The following is a 24,193-nucleotide window of genomic DNA, read 5'->3' on the forward strand; positions in this document are numbered from 1 at the left end:
TGTTGTGCACGATGCCCAAATTGCAACCGGCTCAGAGCTAATACCCAATTGAGAAGCCACGGCCCGTACCAGCTCAGGGGGGATTAGCTTCGAGTGTAGAGGAAAGAGCGGTTGGGAGAGACTGGGTTGGGGGTTGGGGGGCTGAGTGAAGCATGGATGTTGTTGGGGGGAGAGGGGGGGGGATGGGGTAGGGGGAACAAACGCGCGCTTACGCACGCACGCACGCTCGCTCGCACTGACATGAATACGTATACACGTACTCACGCAGGTACGTTTTCGGGGTAAGGAGTGGATGGGGGGCGGGTGGTTGACGAATGCAGCGTCAAAGTGAACGGTAAAAAGGAGCACTGAAAGCAAAAACCAGAGAGAGAGAGAGAGAGAGAGAGAGCAGAGATGAGAGAGAGAGAGAGGGTGGGGTAGATTTGGTTGAAGTAAAAGATAAGAGAGAGAGACAGACAGATTAGAATGGAAAGATGATTTTAGCTTGTGACAAGCGCAAGTTAAATTTAGCTTCCGAACGAAGAGTCAGTGACATAGCATTTATGAGCATTATCTTGTCTCTTCTTTCATTGCCGGCACATTGTGAAGTGGTTAGTCTTCTTCATACAATTGCAGTTCACACACACACATAAAAAAGAAAAATCATAAAGCAGTTTTCTTGAATCTTGAAAGCGTAGCTACCGGGCGAAAGTAACCTGAAGGTAGATGATTGCTGGAGAAATTATCTATTTCTTAATTTACTTGTTTTGGCTTTCTTGAGAAAACCTTGCAGCTCTCGCTCCCTCAGAGGCCAAGAGCCTTCGATCAACCTTTGGATTCCGCACGGGGAATAGTGCAGTCAGTGCACCTTATACGGTGAACTGTAGGCATTACTTAAGATTCTTTGCATCGTCCCTTCGGCCCCTAGCTGCAACCCCTTTTACTATACCTCTGTTCATATTCTCTTTCTTCCATCTTACTTTCCACCCTCTCCTTACAATTGATTCATAGCGCTACTTCGATATTACACCTCTCAAACCTTTTTACTGTCAATTCTGTTTCAGCGCTGAATGACCTCATAGTTCCCATCGCTTGGCCTTTGGCCTGAATTCTGTGTTTATTCTATTTTGGTCAACCTTTGGAACGAGTTCACACTACTCTTTCTGCAGGACAGCACAATATTCGATGTCACACTGTTCATTGCCAGAGGTCTTCTGTGGAACAGGAGTTACAGATAAATGTCTTATAGAAGGATGTTGATGTGGATGCTGATGCTCAGAACTTTTTTTTTTTTTTACCCGACAGCTGTTTGTGATGTATAAAGTTCTCCTTTGTATATTGTTTTGTTTATTTATTTTACCTGTCTATTGCTTTCTTAGCTAAGAATGTTTCTTTCCATTTCTGAGATTTCTATCCTTTGCAGAATTACTTAATAAATAAGGACCTTTCAGGACTTTTTAATAATAATAATATTAATAATCTTCCTTGTGTAAGATTTTAAACGTATGATTACAATTGTCAGCCAGTTTACTGTGCTTTTAGACTTTTTGTAATATATATACTGTATATATATATATATATATATATATATATATATATATATATATATAATATATATAAGAACCCGTTGTACTAAACATCTTTCTTTAAAGCATTGTACTGTAAAAATGCTAATTACTCTCCAGGAACAGAATGGGTTTTGGAAGGCTAAATAATTAGTCACGTCGTCTATGATGAAGTTCGAGTTGTTTATATATTTTTTTTCCGCAGGAATAACATTTTATTCATTTAACCTTGCCCTATCTGTTAGATAGACAGTTTACTCTTTCTAAACATGGTAGAGGAATTTATCATACTGTGAATAATTTCTGAGAAAATATATATTTTACTAATCTACATACTTAAAGAATGTATAGCAAGGGACATGATATGAAGATATGAAAATAATGAGAACGGTTATCATGATCATAAAATGAAAATATTAACTGTAATACAGAGAGGCGTTCACTGTAACATTTCCAGGCATTTCTTTAATTTTATGTAGGTGCTGATCGAAGGACCTACATAAATAGGTTAACATATTTTCATAGTAAGTTGCCAGTCTGTTTAGTTGTGTTTAGTTTAATATACTTTACTTATGAAACTATATCGAGGACCTTAAAATAGTTGAGGAAATGTATGTAAAACTTTCGAGTAGATTTATCACATAGAGTTTATTATTATCTAAATGATCATTGAGCACACTATAGAAATTTAGACAGCCTGTTGATTATGAACTCTGATTTACAATATGATTAACTTTACTGCGAAATTCCATCATTTTGGATAAACTGTCAATTGAATGGTAATGTTTCATCGGTTGCGGAGGACCTTTGAGCTTTTTCGTACCAGTGATTTATTTCCTTTAAAAGAGTTTGCCGTCAGTTTCTATGCGTTCTTTTGCAAAAGAACCTTAAGGGTTATTCATCTTTTGCTGCTTTCTGTGTACTGGAATTATGGATAGTCCTTAATTGTCTCTTATATTAGTATTATTATAAAGTTGCAAGTGATTGTAAAGGACTCTCTCTCTCTCTCTCGTTTGAGATACTGGTCTGGTAATGATATAAGTCGTTCTTTTAAATCTCTCTCGTATCAGTCATTTGTTGTTATTTTCATTGATATTGTATATGATGATGTTTGCGTGCAAGGATTTATCATTTCTTATAAATCAGCTCGTTTATTCTGTTCCAGGAGATAGATTTGAACTCGAGAATTTGATGTATTGGACTCTCTCTCTCTCTCTCTCTCTCTCTCTCTCTCTCTCTCTCTCTCTCTCTCTCATAAACACATATATATATATATATATATATATATATATATATATATATATATATATATGTGTGTGTGTGTGTGTGTGTGTGTGTGTGTGTGTGTGTGTGTGTGTGTGTGTGTAAAATTGTATTCTATTTACTAAATGATGTTCAAGAATGTTCAGTACAACGATATGTGTACAATTCTTATGTTAGATAAGGGCTAAATTAGAATATTTATATTAGGTTCTCTGTAGATGCATTTGATTTATATATATTCATTTGTTGACGTTGAGAGATTTAGCGGCAGTCTAAAGGTTTGAAGGAATTTGATGGGAGATGTCGCGGTTTTGTCATTGGTCAAGTTATAAGTACTTGACTTGGAGACCTTGCATTGGAGTTGTAAGTAAAGCAGCAGGTTCAGTCGGAGGAGTATCAGTGGTGGTCGAAACACGTGGTCTTTATTTTCCCTCATGAGTGGTCACCCAGTAATAAAACAGTAATTACCCACACCGTGTTTCTTCCTCGTCTGCGGTGGAACATCATCCAGGCTCATGCATGAAAACCCATCAGTTTTTTACCTTAAAAGGAAAATGAGTGGATCAGTTTGCTCAGTAATGTAGGTTCGTTTTTTTTCCTCGAAAAGGGAAAACATGCTAAAAATGAACGTTTTTAAAGTTCCTTTCCCTGCTTTTGTGTTCTCCTTTTCATATAGCCTTCATCTCTTAATTGATGAAGGGGCGGGTGAATCTGCCGTTGTCTTCAGGGATTGGATGCAACTCTTGTTTTCCCGCTCCGCTTAATTTTCCGTTTAGGTATGAGAAAAGTCCTTCAGATATACTCACGTTATATTTGAGTGACCTTGGGTAAGAGTTTTAATTAGTTTCTCATAAAAACTTCATCGTGTATGAAGACTTGAATGATAGAGAAACTCCTTTTCATGATGCCAAAGAATATATTTTTAGGATTTATTGTGTCATTATTTACCATAAACGGATATCCAAGTCACCAAAATAGTCTCCAATTACAAGAAAAAGGCTTAAGTACTCGCACCTCAGGGTCTCCTCTCAACCCCCTCAAAAGAAAGAAAGAAAGAAAACAATAAAAATAATAACCTAGTAGATCTTGCTTCTCTTGTCTTGCTACAGTAGATGACAAAGATTCCTTAGAGCTTAACCCAAAGAATCCTGTGCATAACATCGTCTTCTCTCCTCCTCCTCCCTCTCCCATACTTCCTTTGCTACCGTTCATTATTCTCCCCCTACGTCTCCTCCAAGGTCGAGACAATCCTCTGCAGGGAACGACATCTACATTATGGAGTCCAATGGAAGGGGTGGCCAGGGGATATTGACCGGGATTTCGGGGAAGGGGTGAAGAAGAAATGAGAGAAAGTGAGACTGAGCCCTTTCAAGGTCCCCCAGCACCGATGAATCACCTTAAGACCTCTAGGTGTTCAAATAGGCATTAGGATCAAGCCAATTAGATCCAACAACCGTGGCGAGGAGTCGGCGGAGCTTAAGCTGTGAGTGCCTGTCCATGAGTACCTATTTATTGTACAGGCACCTGCGCGCACGTACACACACACACACACGTGTGTGTATGCGTGGCTGATTTGTTTGTCTGTCGGTCTGTCTTCAGCGAAAAGTCACTTCCCGAGAGAGGGAGCTCCATAAGTTGACCCCTTTTGATTACATGCCATTTTTATTACAAGACTTGAGATTGCAGGCCCTCTTCCCCGTTATATTCACCAGAAGAATAATTTTAGAACCTTTAACAACGAGAGAGAGAGAGAGAGAGAGAGAGGTTGTTTATCATGACGCACACAGTTGTGCAAATAGTTAATAGTTGGTTAGTTTCCTATTCTTCCTTTCTTCTGCCTTTATTTCTGATACTTTTGCCAGGTATTTTTCTTGGTCACATACTAGCTGCCTTTTTTTTCCCCTCACTTTTCCTATTGAATGTTACCCATCGTTTGCTTGATCATCATCTGTCCATCGGACGCGAGGGACGCATACAGTCTTGTAGACTCGCTCTAGATATCTCTTCCTTGTGGTGTGTTTTTCAAAGTCAGGTCAGTCGTCATCTCTGTCAACATCGTGCATTTTCCCCATCCAAACTCTCTTTGTTTTCGTAATATCCAGGTGGGTACATCGCACACTATATAACCACCTATTCCCAGGGTAAGTCCTAAGCCAACATCACTGCAAGGTTAGTGAAAACATTAACATTAATATAAATTGCGTTCTTTCTTATACCTAGGTTGGTAATGAGCGTTGCCGTCATGCAGACTTGAGAATCTTTTCTAAATCATCTTCTCCTTTTAATGTAAAATGATCAGACTAGGTATGATACTTTCTCTTTCCAAAAGCCTTTGACGTCGCATTATTAATTCCATCTCTAGAAGTTCCTTTGCTGATGGGTGCCTTTGTTTGTTGGTTTTTATGTATGTCGTCTTTTGTCATTTCACTGCGATTATGAGACCAAAAGCTAAAATCACAGACAAAATCAGTTACTGCTCTGAAGAAATAGCTGTCCTTTTGAAGCCTGAGATTCGAGGAAGAGGTCATTATCAAGAGTTTCAGAAAGTTAAAGTTATAGGAATCATCAGTGTGCAATAAAGCGTTTAGACCAAAGAAAATCCACTCACATACTCGATGAATAGTGCCATTAACAAACTCTTGGAATTGAGCAGTTCAAGTTATGCAGATTGAAACATTATCTTGAAAAGAAGGTACCTGTACTACACATGAAATTGATAGCGCTACGCTTTGAGATACACAAAATACATCCTTGAATTTCGCACCCCGAACTTTCAGATTTTCCACGAAAAGTGATAACTGAAGTGAAGAGTCGCATTCATTGTAGCCCCAATGGAAAGGAGGTAGTTCGGTGCCAAGTGCCCGTATCAACCGATGCCCTTTAGAAATAGTGTCGGGAGTCGCATATAACCGCATTTACTGGTGTCCTTAGAGAAGGCTGTTGTGCAAGTTTCAGTTCTCCAAAGGCACTGATACACTGAACTGAATATGTGCTGGAGTTCCAGGTGGCCGCAATTAATACAATACTGAAGTTTCAATTGTCCTGGAGGCTGTGATTAGAGAACCTTCAAACATTTTATTTCTAAAATATATCTCTAACTGAATATACTTCTTTAAAAATGGCAATTACAGCCATGCAATGTTTAAATTTAATTATATTGCTTGTAGATTAGATACAGGTTTTGAGATAAAAAAAGTTGAACTAAGCAGTTTGGTACCTTAGAAACAAGAAGGGTCTCATTGTCATCGCATGTCTTGCTTGATTTAGATGTAAGGGTTGCACACTTGTGCCTTGAGATTTGTGAGTATCTCTCTCTCTCTCTCTCTCTCTCTCTCTCTCTTCTCTAGATATACATATATATATATATATATATATATATATATATATATCTATATATATAATGTAAAATTTACATAAAATATAAGTACCGGCATCTCATATTTATTATGAATATAAATGCAAATGGTAAGAATCAAGATTTTCACGTTTTTCTTCGTTATCAAAGTGATCATCATCACCGGAGAGGGCTTGTATTCTTTGTGGTCATTATTGCTATTCATGGTAACGACATCACCATCAACATCGCCATTCGTCAACTCCATCGGAAGATTTTTCAGTCGTGACCGTTACTTGCTGTTATTCAATACCCTAGTCATCATGATCACACGTACACACACTTGATACTGTTGGCACTATCGTCACCATCTCGGGTATCGTCATCATCACTGTCAACGTTGCCACATTCTTGAATTTCAGTAGAACTGGCACTTGCGCCTCATGGTATTTATCCTTGCATTCTCGTACCTCTGGCATGCGACCCTTTTGACAGGTCTTTGAACCTGTTCGGAGTGAGGTCCTAAAGGCATTGCTTCCATGCACTTAACATTTCTCTCGAGTGATGTGTGACTGGGTTGGTAACTCTCTCTATCTCTCTCTCTCTCTCTCGCTCTCTCTCTCTCTCTCTCTCTCTCTCTCTCTCTCCAGACATTTCAATGCTGGAAGCTTGTTGGTTTGAGGCCCAGTGCAGTGGTTCTAATACATTCCGTCCTGTGGTCTCCTATAATTGTGTAGGTCGGAGATGTTCCCATGGATAACTCAATTGTCTTCGGACCGCTTCAACTCTGAGGGACGGATTTGGGAAGTAGAAGGAAAGTCGGCTTAAGAAGGTCAACCTGAAGGCTTGAGAGAGAGAGAGAGAGAGAGAGAGAGAGAGAGAGAGAGAGAGAGAGAGAGAGAGAGAGAGAGGAACAATTTCCAGAATCATATCGCAACAGAAAAAGGAAAGCCTTGATTTCGCTGTATTTTTTTATCGCCCCCACAGAGACTGGTGTCGTTTCCGATAACCACACGGAGATAGATCCGTGATATTTTAGTCTTCATTAACCAAATCTCCCTGATGTAGACATTGCGGAATATTTCAAGTATACCAACACCCCAGCGAACTGAAAGAAGCGCCGCACAAGAGCTGGGAATACATAGATGTCCCGCTATCTCAAATATCGCGAAAGAATCCTTAGGAAAATTCCTGGCGTCTTCATCTTTTCGGTTGGGCAACTCTCCCTTTTTTATTCCTCCTTATCCGCAATTTTCCTTTCAAGTTCTTCTTCCATTACATCTGACGTCTTGTCTCTCTTCTGGCCCTGAGGAGAGTGGGAGAGAGAGAGGACAGGTCGGGGAGGGTAGGTGGCGATGTGGCATTGAGGGATGGGGTGAGAGTAGGACTGAAGGGGAGGACCCACTAGTGGTTCCGCGAAGGGAAAATTGTTAGCTTTTAATTTACCCAACGAGGCTGAAGTTACGCCTTTTCTGATTAGTGTTGAGAGATTTTCCCGTCTTCATATTTTGGACTTTGAAGGGAGGAGGAGGAGGAACTCTTGAGATAAAAAAAAAGATAAAAAAAGATGCATTATCAAAGGATGTTATCACTCAGCTCTCGAAAAAGGGGAATAAAATAGTGGGCTTTTAATCAAAGACTGTCGCAATATGTTGCGCCTTTTGAGGCCTTATCTCTCTCTCTCTCTCTCTCTCTCTCGCTCTTCATCATCTCTCTATTCTCTGTCTTCTCCCCTCTTCCTCTCTCCTCTTCTCCTCTCTCTCTCTCTCATACACACACTGTACCTACTTACGTATATATGGGTATATATATGCAATAAAAAATTATCCTTTTTCTGCTGTAGTTTTGTATACTTTTATGTCGGATATTGTTATTTTATAGGCATCCAGGACTAATCTCTGATAATCCATAGAGAGAGAGAGAGAGAGAGAGAGAGAGAGAGAGAGAGAGACTCGATTACCATCCATAGAGGCGGACATTTCTCGGATTGCCGCAAATCATTTTTGTATAAATGGTCTGGAATCGCTGCGAAGAAGACTCACATCATGATGATGTTGATGATGACGACGAGGTGGAGGAGGAGGGAGTGGAAATGGGGGAAAGTAAATCCTCAATATCTCCCTCAGGAAGCTTCCTTCACTTTTGCTCTGACCCCTTCCCCCCTCCACCCCCCTCCCTCTTGTTGGTTTTTAATTCCAACTTCAAAGGTGGAAAAGGAGGGTGATAGGATGCTTCTTGGTCATCTGTCTCAGACGGATGGTGGAAGCCCTTTGATGCTGAGTGAGTGAGTGTGATGTGTTTATTTACTCTCCTTCTGATTATTGCGCTTATTTGGTCGTTCGTGATTCATTCCTTGGCTTATTTATTTGGCCTTTTTTTCGTTTCTTATCCTATTGAATTACACGAGTATTCCGTTTGTTGTTTTAAGTATGAGTGTACATTCGGGAAAATGATGATGATAGTAATAGTAATAATAATTTATGTGAACTTATTTAAATAATGACTGTTTTTACGCATCTCACACGCACACATAATATATATATATGTATATTTATATGTATATATATATATATATATATATATTATATATATATATATATATATATATATATATATATATATATACATACTAATCTTCAGAGGGTGTCCAAGATACGAGTTGTAAAAGAATCAAGTTTATTATAACGGAACGTTTCCCACATGAAACATCTGTGCATCATCAGTCTGCAAAGAGCAATAAGACAAATAAATAACATATAAAACCATAAAACACAAACAGAACTCACATGTATTAAAATAGTCTTAAAATTAACCAAAATAAAAAGTACAAAGTAAAAATAGTAAAAAGAGAGAGAACACAATAAAAAGTACAAAGTAAAAATAGTAAAAAGAGAGATATCACCCAAAACACCAACCGTCCATGAGGAGAGAAGATGGAATGACCTGTCCTCAAATGCATGTGACGACGTTAACTATGCCAGGTATAGAGTGGCTGAAGAAGTATTACCATTTAACGAAGGAACAAGTTTCTTAATGTATAATGACTCAAAGGTAGTTAAGTGATCAGGATGTTTGACATGATCTATTATTGTGAACTGTTCTTTTTGGAGCTCAGCTTTACAATTAAAAGCATGGTTCCTGATATTAGAAAATTGTCTGTCATTGGCTTTTCATCGATTCCTTTGGTATCTTAACCACCAGGCTGTCAAACTTCTTCAACTTTGACTCCCTCCTCTCCGCAGCCCTGTGTCGATGAGGTCAAGGTAAATTATATGAGAAATATTATTGTTGTTATTATTATTACATGGCCATGGCAGACCTAGTTCTAACTATGATGATCCACAGACAACTTAGGAATGTGAGGTGAAACCTGAGAAAGGTATTCACAGTTAGCTCTGAACAATTAGTTTGTGAATAATTGAATTTAAAACAGTGTAGGTGTAAGATAAAGGTTGGTTTATTGTTCGATGACTACGAGCATACGCGCCCTTCAGCATTTCTAAGAATATCAAGTTATCTGTGTCGGATTTATTTTAATTGTTGGTCGGTGGGACAGTTTAGGAGTCGACTGGCTATGGATGGCTGGGGATCGTTAAAACCAAAGATTATAATTCAGTTTCGTACGTATAGAATCTCTCTCTCTCTCTCTCTCTCTCTCTCTCTCTCTCACACACACACACACACACACACACATGTATATATATATATATATATATATATATATATATATATATATATATATTATATATATATATATATATATATATATAATTTGAAGTTTTTCTGTACAAGGCTGGTTTATCCTTAATTCAACCGTTGAAGAACGAGTGTGGCATGTGGCAGTGACTTCTTACTTTTCTTTTTATTCTCACGCAACTGGATTTTATTAGGGAAAAAGGCACAGGGCTTGCACACATATAAGACATATTATATTGTATGTTTATATATATATATATATATATATATATATATATATATATATATATATACTGTCTAAATTAATGTTAAATAAATAAATAACCAATTTTAGTTTTTCTCTGATTTTCTGAAAATGGGTAAATGATATGAAATTATTTTCTAGCATTTTTAACAGCATTCAATGTAGTTTTGAGACCGAATGTTCTGAGAGCGTGTTTTCTGAGACCGAATATTCCTACCACCATGCTATAGAATGTATGTACGTGTCTTATGTGTGTGCAACCCTTTTGCCTATTCCTCTAATAGAAATCAACTTTATGGAAAGAAAAAGAAGTATGTCATTGCCACATTCGTTCTATAACTGTTGAATCAAGGATGAACCACCTTGTGCAGAAAAACTTCAAAAATGTGTGTGCCTCATGAACTTAACAAACGGCTTACGGCAGCTCCCCAGCCTCCTTAATTATTGTATGCACCTTACTTTATTGGATACTAAGGTCCTACTGGATACTATTCTGCCAACTCGTCCATCTCCCATTTAGGCACCACTTTGTTTTTCCTGCTAAAATTCCCTTATTATACAGACTTTCTCACTACATGACCTCACCATCTCCAAGCACGTTATCCATTGTTTTACCTAGGGCAGACTTTTAACTCATCTTTGTATCTGCATTTCTTACTTTTTCTTGACAGTGTGCTTTCCTGTGTGAGGGTGTATCCTTACTTTTAGTTGAATGCAAAGAGGAGAAGAGGCAGGCCTAAATGGAAGATTTTTGTGATTTGCGAATGTTAAAGAAGTCGGAATGAAAAATGGAAAGGCGTGACAAATTGGTGGAATTGCAAATAAAATATTGCCTTTTGGTTGTAATACTGTCGTTAAAAGATAACCAGGTTCCAAAAATGAACGTGTGGAATTATTATTCCGATATGCAAGGGTGGGGGAAGTGAGGTGAGGTGAGTGTAAGAATTAAGGAAGGATATCGTCATAAACATATTGATCAATGTACATGGTAAAGTTCTAGATCACAAAGAAAGAAAAATAACAAAATAAATGACAAGGGAAAAGTACAGTGGGAAAAATGTGTTTTAAGCGTTTGTTGTGAAACAGTTGTGTAAGAAGTTGTATAGTGAAGGAAAGTTTGAATGTTGCTTGCGTTAAATATATAAGAAATGATACAGATGCAATGTAGAATATGTTTGGTGTGGAAGGTGATGGTTAATTGTAGATTTTCATTATGAAAATGAAGACTGAGTTAAAATACGTAGGTAAGAGAGCGTGCTTTTTCTCCATGACTTTTATATTTTAATGGATGGAGGACAAGAAAACTCTGTGGAAAGATATTTATGTGACGAGTTCTTGAATAAAAAAAGAAAAAATGGTCATAAATGGACGATCTTAGGTGAGTTAATGATAATGAAGAAAATGTGTAAAGCTCAGCTAGTGTTTGGAGGTGGAGTGCCGAAAATTAATGTTAGCAAAATTGAGATAATTAGCGTCAGTGGAAGCCAGAAAGATGACGAGATTAATGCATGTGGAGATGAGGAAAAAGGGGAGCGGAAGGTTTACTTTTAGGTATTTGGAAGTGACTGATCAGTAATGGATGACTGAAAAAAGGTGCAAGTCAAATGATCGGTGAAACCAGGATGTCACTAGGATCTCGACAAAGGGTTTGGAATTGAACTGATATGTTTATGTAAGTACTGATGAACAAACTGTCTTGAATGGAATTGAAGTATATATTAATGTTGATTGTAAGAGTGAAAGGATGAGAGTTTTTTTTAGATCAATCCCATACTGTTTGGAGGACTGAAATGGTGTGAAATTGAACGAAACGATGAAGATGTGGTAAAAGGTTAATGTAGCTGTAAGAATTGACCATTGCGTTCATAGGTAATTTGGACATGTGGAGAAAACGGAAGCCTAGATTATGGAGGAAAATGTGTAATATTCACTAATTTTGGAGAAAATGGTCGCTCAAGAATACATTGGCTAGATGGAGTGAAAGAGGCAGTGGTGGGACGGAGGAGTCCGTTTTGCCAGCGAGGCAGGATTGTGCGCAAGATAGAACTGTGTTACTGTACGGTGGTATCAGTGCGCTGACGAGACCCTATATGTGGATGTGTATGAAGAGGCTGGAATTTAGGGACTTCCTGTAAGAGATATTCATCCTCGATTCAACCATTAAAGAATAAGTATGACTGACATTTTGTATTTGTAAAAAATTTCTTGCATACATTCTTTGTGCAATGATGATGGATCGTTTAGTCTAATTCAGTTGCTTAGCACAGTGATATGAAAACCAGAAACAAGAGCGAGTCCGGTGGGCTGAATCCTTAAGCAAACCAAAGAAATAAATAGAAAAAATCATTAGACAGACTTATAAAAAGAAGCGACAACTTAGAGAGAACATCAGAGTTTGAGAGTAGAATTCAAGGAGCTTACGCCGAACCACAGAGCAAGGAGTGATGGTGTCACACACTGTAAGTGAGATTAACGGCCGAAATAGTGTCTACGTTAACTATATTGACTGTGGTGTCAGAGAGCCGATGCGGTCAGGTCGGGTTGGATCTAGTCAAATGGAGACGAAAACCAGTCCCGTAGGGGCTACTGCTGTCAGTGCTCCTCATGGGGTGCGCTGTAAGTATTACTAAAGGTTTGAAACCTCCCTTCGGCCATTAGCCGCAACCCCTTTCATTCCTTTTACTGTACCTCCATTCATATTATCAGTTCTTCCATCTTGCCCTCCACCCGCTCATAACAGTTATTTCATAGTTCAACTACGAGGCTCCCCTCCTGTCAAACCTTTCAAACCTACCTACTCTCAGTTTCCTTTCAAGCGCCGAATGACTTCTTAGGTCCCAGTGCTTGGCCTTTGACCCAAACTATATTCCATGTCACTCCACGAAAACCAATGACACTGCATCCCAAACATGAGAGTAATATTGGAAACAGGGCAAAAGGGGGATTTCTCTGAGACAAGTCAGAAGTAAAGAGACCACACAAATTCTTGATGAACGCGAGCTTCAAATGCTTCATACAGCGGAACGGAAAAACTGGATTGGAGAATAAACCAATAAATGATAGTAGAATGGCATGATTATATACACAAATATACAATATATATTATATATAATAATGTGTATAATGCCGTAACTCATTCCGCATTGTTTAATTACCTATTAATGTAACAAAGCAATTTAAAGAAATTTAGAATGGGTCCATAAATACTATTTTGTAAGCACATTCGTACTGATCCGTTTACCTCTGCCAAGGAATTTATTATTTATGCTACTTTTCAAAAAAAGATTTATGTGGATTTTATAGAAAACGTGACCAAAATGTGGTCTCATGATTGAGCAAGTGATTGATTAGATGATGAGAAAAAAGGAATGTCTCTCTGTGGGAGAAGCAGGGTCGTGGAGAGAAGGAAGCCTTGGAGCGGACGGACCCTAGAAACCGAAGCCTGATGTCGGGTGGAGATGTCCCTTTTGGGGATAAGGTACCCTTGGGGTGGAGGATGGCTCGGCCGCGAAGGATGCTTGCGTTCCCCGAACCCTCTTCTTAGATAATGACTTTTTTACATATGGCATGTCATTTCCATTTCATTAAGCCAAATAATTTAGGACATCGAAATTTTACAAAACAAAAACAGCAATCATTACAGAACAGCATCATTGGGATTGACATTTTCATTGCTTAAGCTGTGAGTTGTTCACAAAGCATACAATCAAAATATATTTCTGCATAATTAGACAAGTAGTCAAATGCTCTAGCGCTGTCATCCCAGACCTGAGAATTACATTTCATGACGAGCGTTCAAAAACCGCTAACTCCCCGCCAAGGCTGGGTGCCTCCCTTACCCCCACTTAACGCCCCACGTCTTTCTCCTCCATAGTCTACTCACTTGTTGCTTAACCCTTTAAAGTACACCCTGGGTTTTATGGGAAATATTAAAAAATCCTTTTAGTATGTTATAGTATGAGTAAATACAAGACCTTTTTACTCCTGTGCACTTTTACAAAATTTCCAAAGTAAGCGAAATAATTGCATGCAATGAAGTATCCCGTATGGGAGCCTCGGGCGACCTTAGGTCGGACCCACGCTTATCCCGTATGGGATCTATTGGGCCGTGCGGGCAACTTTTTCAAGTTTATAAATAATGTTGATTCGCCCACAAAACATATGATTATTATTGATGAATCACTTTTTTTTGTTCCACAATGTATAATAGAAACACATATATGGCTTTACAATTTAATTAATATAAAAAATAAGTATACAATAAATACAAAAATAGTATAAAAATACAGAAAACACTATAAAAAACTCTAATACAAAAATAGTATATAAATACACAAACACTGTAAATAAAATAATACAAAAATAGTATAAAAATAGACAAAACACTATAAACAACTCTCATAACAAACAACTTATTTCGAAATCTTATGGAACAAAGCAAAACAATTCCTTTCTTCAGTAGGGCAAAGGGCCACCTTGCAATCCTCACACATCCAGCGGGATCTGTGGATGTGGCCTGCACCAGAACAGAACTTGCAAGTCTGCCTCATGGAGACATGCTTTGGCATGTGTAGGGCAGTGGCATTCTGGCGTGTCTCAATACTTGGCACAACTGCCCGTTGGCCCCTTCTTGGCAAAGCAAAATCTCTGGTGCCAAGAGAATTCCTGGTTATTCTGAAGGTTGACGACTTGAAGCTTCTGAGCCAATTGGAGATATCCAGACGGAAGTCCTTGAGCGGCTTGGGGTTTTCCTGCAAAGCCAGGCAATCCCTCTTGTACAAAATCCAGGCGTTGCAGATGATCAAGTCAAGGAGGTAAGCAAAGAGCCTCCTGTAGTACCTCTTTGCTTTGAAGGGGGTCCTGTACAGGTGTGTCAACATGTCACTCTTGTCAATGCCCCCCATGCGGTTGTTGTACATCTGGATGACAGATGGGCAAGGAATGGGAACCTTCTTCTTGGCTGCCCTGTCGTACCGCTCCACTGTTCCCATGGGCTCCACACCAACATCAGAGGACAAGATTGTCACAACGCTGTTGTCCTTCCATCTTGCAACAAGGATGCCATCAGAAGAGACATAGTCCAGTGTCCCCCTTTGTGTTGCTTTCTTGTTCATCTCCTTCACAGACGTCAGGGGAGGATGACCAACTGTGATCTCAGGTACTTGGCCAACCCTATACTTGTGAAGTAGTTGTCTGCATACACTGCTGAGTTTCTGGGGTCCTTGATGGTATTCACTAAGGCGACAACAAACTTGGAAGTTACAGACATGGCTTTCTCCTCTTCAGATAGCATAGTATGGTGGCTCACAAAGGTTGTCTCCCCTTGGTACATGAGAATATCATGCACAAACCCATCCACACTGGAGCGGCAGAACAACTTGAAGCCCCACTTGTCAGGCTTCTTTGCGACATACTGGCGAAGGTTACCAGCCCTTGTGCCCTTATAGGCGACCATCACTTCATCAATGGAGTGGATAGGAGTCTCAGGAACTTTCAGGAACTCTCTGGTGACCTTGGTGAAGGGGACTCTCACCTTGAAGAACCGATCTTGGGATGCAGCTGCCTGGTCATTGTCGCTGAAGTGAAGGGAAGATCGAATTGCCTTGAAGCGGTTCCTGGACATGAAGTCTGCAACTTGAGGAATCCTGGTCTTCACGGCCCAGAAGTCAACTATGCTAGGGAGAGGAACCAGCCCATGTACACGATGAGGCCAAGGAAAACCATGAGATCCTCTTCTGACATGTGGAAGTTGCTGCCTACATCCTTCTGTCTTGAGTACAGGTTGGGATTGATACACAATGTGTTCCCTCAATTCAGTTGTGAAGAACTGGGAGAAATATTCATAAGGTTCCCTCAAATAGTCAGGCTTCTGATGAATGAAGTTGGGCAGGGCACGGATATCAATGTCTTCCTTCTTCCATTCATCAGCACGAGACCTCTTAGGGTTAGGCTCATCTTCCTTTCTTCCATAGGCATCGCTTGAGGGACAACAACATTGACCTTGCGAGCTGAAACAAGAATAAAGTAACATTAATAAAACAGTAAATGTGTGTGTGCGCATGCATGTGTATGTCAAGTGAGTATGCATGTGTGTGCACGTGTATGTCAGTGAGTATGCAAGTAAACAAATAAGTTTTTAAAATACCCAATGTTTACAAACCATTTAAAGGGCAACAAATTTAAATACCATTATAACAACGAGACTTTTAAATACAATGTTTACAACACATTTCTCTCTCTCTCTCTCTCTCTCTCTCTCTCTCTCTCTCTCTCTCTCTCTCTAAGGATGTCTCATACTAACCTCTAGAGTTAGGAGGGTCAAAGGCATCGTCCTGAGTAAGGCCTTCGTCAGGAACGTAGGTAGGGTCGTCATCATCACTGTCAATGTCCAAGGGTCTACTCGACATCACTTCCTTCAGCGTCGTCAGGGGCTACCCATGGTACACGTTCCTGAGTCTCCAATGCAGCATTGCGTTGCCCATAAAACATACTGCTTTGGAACTGCAAAAATAAAAAAAAACAACTTTAAAATCATGTAATGAAAGAAAAATGTAACTTTCCCTAACAAAAACCTATCATTCAATCCCTTGTAAGGTAATAATTTATATGCACATGAACCTAACATCTATAAATCATCACTATTATATCTAGATATATTGTTAAAATTATTCACAAATGTCTAAAACAAGCACTAAAAAAATTACTTGACGTCGTATTCTACTGGCCGTTGTAACCGTTACGGTCCGATACATCCCTCATGGGATGAGCGTGGTCCGCCTAAGAACGACCGACGTATCCCGCAAGGGATCTATACTTTTTTTTTTTGTCACTACGACACGTCAGTAACACTACAGCCCTTCAAACCAACATCAAAAGGTAAGTATATCACTAGGCTTCACTATCCCACAGTCACTGTGTGCTTACCATGATTACGAAGTTCGGAGGGGGGGAAACTTGGAGGTTACTGCGGCACGTCTTGACTGTTTTCCAACTTGCGCACGACTGAGGTGTCTGTCGAAGGCCCTCCAGTCTTTGTGCGAGGGCCTGGTGGCTTCTGATTGGTTGATTCGAAGAGCAGAGGAGTGTAGCTATGAGTTGCCAAAGCGTCAATTTCATACAAGCTCAAACTTGTTCACCACGACTACCCGAAAGTAGCTGTTTTAAAGATCCCAAATGGGATCTCTGGTCGTTAAAGGGTTAAGAACGTGACGCACCTCTGGTAGTCAAGGTTTCTCCAAAATCCACATCGCTTTGGACGTGTTCCTGTGACTGACTGAAACAAACAACAACCGAAACTAAAACGTCCTCCTTGCCCAAGATTATTTAGGCATTATTATTACTGCTTGATTTTGTCGCTAAGGAAGGAAATAATGTGGGCTCTTAATTTTCTAGAATTTCTGACGGTTTGCTCAAAATATTGTAATGATTTATCCTTTATTAAAAGGGTCTTATTGTACTTTTCTGAGCTACTTAAAATCTTTTGAATGAAAAAGTCTTCGTTATATCTTCCATGACGTTTGAACGACTTTGGGTATAAAACACACACACTCTTTCTCTCTGATATGGGGGCAGGTGGCATATGAAAAAAAGTATTGTGAAATTAAGTAATTGGAATTAAGTCAGTGAAACAGGCAAAGAAATACAGATTAGGAGAACGAAAAAAAAGAGGAAATAAAAGGGCATCCATCCCCTCATGTAGTGATTCGGTAAAGAAAAAGTAAATCTGAATGTTGAGAAGAATCAGCAGTGAGGAGACGGAAAAGGAAAGAGAATGAGAAAGAAAATGAGGTTGAGGTCTCCTCTGATGCAGACCCAATGATCCATCTTCGGGGGACTGTGGCTGCGGTGGGCTGTGTGGAACGAGATAGCGATATACTTCAATCTAAAGACCTTCAGGAAGAAGCCTAGTTGCAACATTTTTCATTCCTTTTACTGTACCTCCTTTCTTATTCTCTGCCATATTACTTTCCACCCTCTCCTAACAATTGATTCATAGTACAACTGCGAGGTTGTCCTCCTGTTACACCTTTCAAACCTTTGACGCTCAATTTCAGTTTCAGCGCAGAATGACCTCATAGGTCCCAGTACTTGGCTGTTGGGCTAAATTTTATATTCAATTCAATTGAAGGTGAGGGCGGCGCCCGTGACGAGAATCGTTGTACTTGGCAGCGGGAGAGAAAGGAGAGAGTCCGTTTCCTGGCATGAGAATGAAAGAGGAGATCAGGAGGAAATTATTGCTGGTGGGGAGAACGGAAATGACGGAATGGTTCGGGAGAAATGGGATACTTGCAGTGATGCTGCAGTGATGTTACTGCCAGTAACTGTAATCCTTGTCATTTAAAAAGAATTTTATTAGTATTAAGTTATCAGAGTTTGTTAATGTGGTTATCGTTTTGAATGGAAATATTTAGAATTCGTCCCACCATTGGGTTGGATGATATCATTGTGAGAATAGTTTACTCAATTATATTGTACACACACACACACACACCTCTTCCTTTGGAGGGGGTGACGTAAAAAGGGTAGAATCTTCCGAGTCTTAGCAAATCCTTAGGGATGGAGTCATTAGCCCTATGCTCTCCTTTGGACCCCAGCCAATGCTGATACTTATTCAAAGTTGGGGCAACTAGTGCGTGTCAGATCTGGAAATGAACTTGCGAACTGTAGCACATTGCTGCAGGGCTGCGGCTATATAATATATATATATTTATATATATATATTATATATATCTATATATATATTACCCTATATATATAGATATATATATATATTATCTACCCCCCCTACCCCCCCCCCCCCCTTCTCCCCTTTATCTTCCCCCCTATACCCCCCCCCCACCCCCCTATACATATGTGTACATACCTATATATGTATATATACATACATATATATATATATATATATATATATACAATGTATAACACTTACTTTATAATAGTTGTGTGTGGGGGAGTGAGAGGGTGATATCGATGAACTGGACAATGACTTATGTACCTGGTAGTTAGTCGATGAATGAATATATGTATACATATGTGTGTGGCTACCATTTCATCTTACTTAGGTGACGAAAAGCGTGTCACCCCAATGATTTTTAGCAAATATTTTTATGATTATATGCATACCTATATGTTTTTGAACATATAATAGATTATAATATGTCTGATGTGCACGTTGAGTGTATAAATATATACACGTCAGTTGACTGATTTGTGCGAAGCTGAAACGCACGAGTGACTTCCTTATCAATACAGATTTCTCCTTTCTGGTGAGCTGCTTCCCATTTGTTCATTCGGCTCGGATTTCGTTTTGCCCGGATGGTTGTGAATCTCTCTCTCTCTCTCTCTCTCTCTCTCTCTCTCTCTCTCTCTCTCTCTCTCTCATATTTAATGATCAGAGCAAGTGAGGTACGGATTAAAAGAGGAAGTATATATTTAAGAATTTTCATTGTCACGGAAAAGAAGTAAAATTACTGCTCTTTTTTAAAACTTTAAGAGAATTTTATATAAAAAGAGATCGTATTGATGTTTGGAAGACCCTGAAAATGATTGACCAAATGAGGAACTAGGTATAACATTGGACATAAGACAGAGAAGTCAATTAAGGTAGATGAATAAGAAAGTTATCGAATAAAATTGAAATACAATTAGGATAAAAGTAATATATATATATATATATATATATATATATATATATATATATATATATACATACATATGACATGTATATATATAAAGAGAGAGATAGGTCATTGAAGGAAACAGTTAATATTATATTTCTTTTATAATAATTATTAAATGTATTGTCGATGGTTGAAGTTGCCGATTAACATGTGACCGTGCAGCTGCCAGAATTACTTCAGCAATTTTCACATGTTTGGTTATTATTAATACTCTATACTATGCTGAAAGTGCACGTACGCGTCTATATGGAACAAGCCGGAAATCCAGTGATTAATGAAGGAATATCGGTCTAGGGGCGAATACAAGGTAAAAAGCAAGCTGTAGCAAAGATTTGAAGTCGTGAAAGAACACGATTACGAAGTTCTACTGTCTGTCTTCCTTCCCTGTTTCTCTCCTTCCTCTCGCTCATCATCTCCTCCTCCTCCTCCTCCTCCACTTTCTCCTCCTCCTCCTCCTCCTCTCCTCATCGGCATAACCACATTACCGCGACAATGATTGGGCCACGAACCGACACTACCTCTCTCCTTCAACACAATTAGGCAAATCTAACCTTAACGCGTTTAGTCACGAGGATCGGACTGACATACAATTAGCAAAGGAAATTGGCCGTTGGGTCTGCCATCCCGTTGGGGGTCGGGGAGTTGTTCGGCAGGACGAGAGGGCCGCACCGTTTCGGGGGGTGGGGAGGGCAGTGGATTCGCTTGGACTAGATGAGGGCGAGGGTGGTGTAGAGGGGTGAAGGGGTTGCACATGGACTGGCACCGGACGAGACGGGGTGAGGGAGTGTAGGAGAACGAGGAAGGTCTGGCATTCGTACGCAAGATGATGGGGGGTGGGGGGGGAGCACTGATGGCGAGAGGAGAAGGGGAGGCAGGGAGCCCCTGAGTCCGAGGACTAGGCTGAGTTAGAGGGGAATTGGAAGGTTGTTGAAGATGATGGGGGACTTTTTGTGTGTGTGTGTGAGCGATTGGCACGGAAGTGGAAGAGGAAATTTGCTTGAGACAATGGAATTTAAAACGTTAGTAATATGTGTGCTGATAAAATTATACAAATAAGTGGAGAAGGAGAGAATAAGTCCTACAATATCTTAACTGAGAGAGAGAGAGAGAGAGAGAGAGAGTAACGCAACGTGTTATTTGTTATTTTGGGTTGAAGAGAAAAAAGAAAGCCTCTTAAGTCACTGCTTATGGATAGAGCATTGGACATGTAAGTATTTAACGAAAATCTTTTCACCGAATTGTGATTTTATTTCATTATTCCTCATATTTCATTGTGTACGTCTCTCTCTCTCTCTCTCTCTCTCTCTCTCTCTCTCTCTCATTGCTGTTGGCCCCCCTCCCTCCCCAACCCCCTTCCCCCGACAGGAACCCCGTGTCGGCCATCTGCAGGCGGGGAAATCTGCCTTCTGGGAGAGGGAATTTACCACAAGCTTGATGGACTTAACTAGTGAATATGTATGATGAAGTCGATTGCTTCTACGCCCTCCCCCCTCTCTCACTCCCCTCTTCCTCTCTCCCTCCCTCCCTCCCTCCAGGCGTTTTCAAATATGATAAATGAGAGCGTACCTTAAGTTTCCCTCACCAGATATGATGATGGAAGTGGGATGTTGTGGTTAGTGTGCGTGTGGCCTCTCCAGGTTGTTAGGGGTCTTTTGAATTTGGAGATTTCAGTGTCTCCCCACCCGACCTGTGTCTTTGTCAATAGGAACCGACTGAACTTCATTTATCATGATTCCACGTAAGATATATTTCCCAAATATTTTCCGCTTTGGTTGGACTGTCTTCTATTTTTCCCTCTATTTAGTTGTAATGTTGGATTACCTTCCGTTAAGCTTCGCTGATTTGCCAAGCAGGTAAACATTTCAGTAGATAAATGAAGTAGGTTTAGAAGGCAATTTGGATAGGTGGTAGGAGTGTAGGGCTAATCTCTCTCTCTCTCTCTCTCTCTCTCTTCTCTCTCTCTCTCTCTCTCGTGTGTGTAGTTGTATGTGTGCTCAATGTTCACCTATATGCAAACACACCTCATAAGTCATTTCATTAATGAAATCTACACTTACTTTGTAATGAATATTTTGATATGCACTTGTAAATGCTTCATTTGATATAATCATGAATTCATCAACAAATACATGGCTGCACACATGCAGTCACGTGCATGCGCACATACAGCAGCCATTTTCAGCTGAAACACAATGATTTTACTTATTCTTAAAAAAAATTTAGGAAATTACTAGTACATCTTCCCAATGCGCAGAGTGAGTTAAGGGGTCTTGGACCACAATTTTCACCGCCATCGTTTAAAGGGGAGTAGATACGTTCCATAACTGAGATTGACTGTCACGGTTGTTTAAACAACTTTCATGTCAGTAAACTTATTCAACTCTTATTGTAACGGGTTTTGTGGCCGTCTGATGTTGCGATACTCTTCATGCGCACAAGTTTACTGTGCAGACTCAAACAGTCTCACCAACACACACACACACACACACACACACACACACTTTTATAAGATTGATAACCGTTTATCATTTCTTCCCTGTGATGATGATGATGAAAATGAACCGCATATTTTAAGCTTAACATCTCAATCATTTACTTCATTTAATAACCGTTGTCAACAGTCGCTTAGTGTCCAACAACAGAGCCGATAAATCAGTGTTCAGTGTTCCGGCCAGACGAAATATGCTAGAAAATCTAGAATTACGCCAGCCCCCCCCCCCCCCCCTCCCCCTCCCCTCCCTTAGTTATGCAACTGTTGATTAATACGTTTGTAATAAGATATTATGAATTTTTAGTGAATATAGGAAAGATTTCACTGGATTTCTTTCCTGAATAGAATTGCATTACTTTCTATTTATTCTTGTCAGCGAAGTTCTTTTACAATTTGTGTTCCTTGTTTCCTACGGTGTATTAAAGTAAAAAAATGCTTGATGAATTGAGGCTGATGTGTGTTTAATATTAGGGCAGTAGTTCCATCCACACTTGCGATACGACACCGGGCCTTAATGAGCGTAACCACCAGATCAAGCTGCGTAACCGGCCAATGAAGGTAGCGACCTTGACCTTGCAGGGCATTTGTGGTGAACCAGTCAGTATAGTGAGTGTATGGGAGGTCCAGCAGAAGAGGGTATCATCTTTCCCAATATTTCACTGCAGCAGGGGGAGATCGTAAGAAACTTCCCCAAGACGTTTACGAAGGAGTGTCATTTGTGCTTAGTCGTCTCCCTGACGTTAAGAGACAGGGAGGGATACTGGACCAAATACTAATTTTCGTATAGATTTCCATATTGCTCTTAATTTGTTGGATATAATATGCACTATAACCTCTTTTATTTTACTTGTGTATGTAAATATGCAGGAACCTCTATTTTACTTGTGTGTCTTAATATAGAGAGAATTTTAAAAATTTCTGGAAAGCGTGGGATAATTGGCATATAACTAAGATAGAGTTCTATTGATAAAATTACTGTGACTAAGAATTCCGGACAAATGGCTGTGCCCCTAAGCGTGGGAAGGTGTGAAACGGAGTAGGAGGCGAGTTGTGGACCTCCGGACTTAGACTAACTAACAGAGTTGAATTCTAACCTTGACCTCACTAGTGTCTAATGAGCCAAGGAAGGTGAGGCGCGCCATGCACCTGGATGGTTGCCGTTCGATTGCAGCTACCTGTGATAGAAGCTGTCTCCAAAGGCAAAATGATTCTTTTTCCCATAAAAGTGGTCCTTTATGATTTGAATATCAGTTTATTCAATGAATATGATACTAGGATGACATACAAGTCATAATTTTCGGTAAAAATAGTATATTATGTAATTTCATATGGGGTGTATTGTGCCAAATATATGATAATTTACATTCAAGTGATTGAAGTAAATCCAAGTTTTTGTAACCTTTGTTAAAAAAAAGTATTTAACGCGTCCACATCTTCAAGTATACAATAAAGTATTTTGAATGTTAAAAGTTATGCGAGCATTTTTTACAGTAAACTTTTCATTGCGCAAATAAGCTGAAAAGATATGATGACAAAGAATTCATGACTGTGTTGCAGTGATGATAGGACATTACAAATGTTAAATGTTTGTTGAGGGAAACGAATACAAGTGACTCCCGCCGTTGTTGTTGTCATTGTCTGAGGTTCCAGTGGATAGAAAGCGACCCGTCTTGATATGAGGCTCATTCCTTCCTCCTGTATGTGAATAAAAGACGGTTTGGCTTGATGGCGGGGCTCATTACGTTCCATTTTTATTGGGATTGATGTAATTGCTAATACCCACTATATCGAAAATGCAGGTATGGTTGTTTTGACATTATCGCTGCTATATCACATTTTAAAATTATCGATTAGTATTTAATACCCAATATATCGAAAATGCTTCCAACGTTTTTTACTCTCTTTGCTGTATAACATTTCAAAACAAAAGTTTATTATGCT

The 24,193-nt window shown here is 39.5% G+C and overlaps 1 protein-coding gene across 1 annotated transcript; it reads right to left on the minus strand.

Moving 5' to 3' along the window:
- Window positions 1–14,493: 14,493 nt before the first annotated feature.
- On the minus strand, window positions 14,494–15,195 carry LOC135218981 (piggyBac transposable element-derived protein 3-like). Its single transcript, XM_064255419.1, has one exon. It carries the CDS (start codon window positions 15,193–15,195, stop codon window positions 14,494–14,496), a length of 702 nt encoding a protein of 233 aa, XP_064111489.1.
- Window positions 15,196–24,193: the final 8,998 nt, after the last annotated feature.

This window comes from Macrobrachium nipponense, chromosome 1, assembly GCF_015104395.2.
Source record: "Macrobrachium nipponense isolate FS-2020 chromosome 1, ASM1510439v2, whole genome shotgun sequence".
Classification (NCBI taxonomy): Eukaryota; Metazoa; Arthropoda; class Malacostraca; order Decapoda; family Palaemonidae; genus Macrobrachium; species Macrobrachium nipponense.

What these genes read in the sequence shown, in the direction of transcription:
- LOC135218981 (XM_064255419.1), bottom strand. Translation starts at nt 15,195, where the DNA reads ATGAACAAGAAAGCAACACAAAGGGGGACACTGGACTATGTCTCTTCT.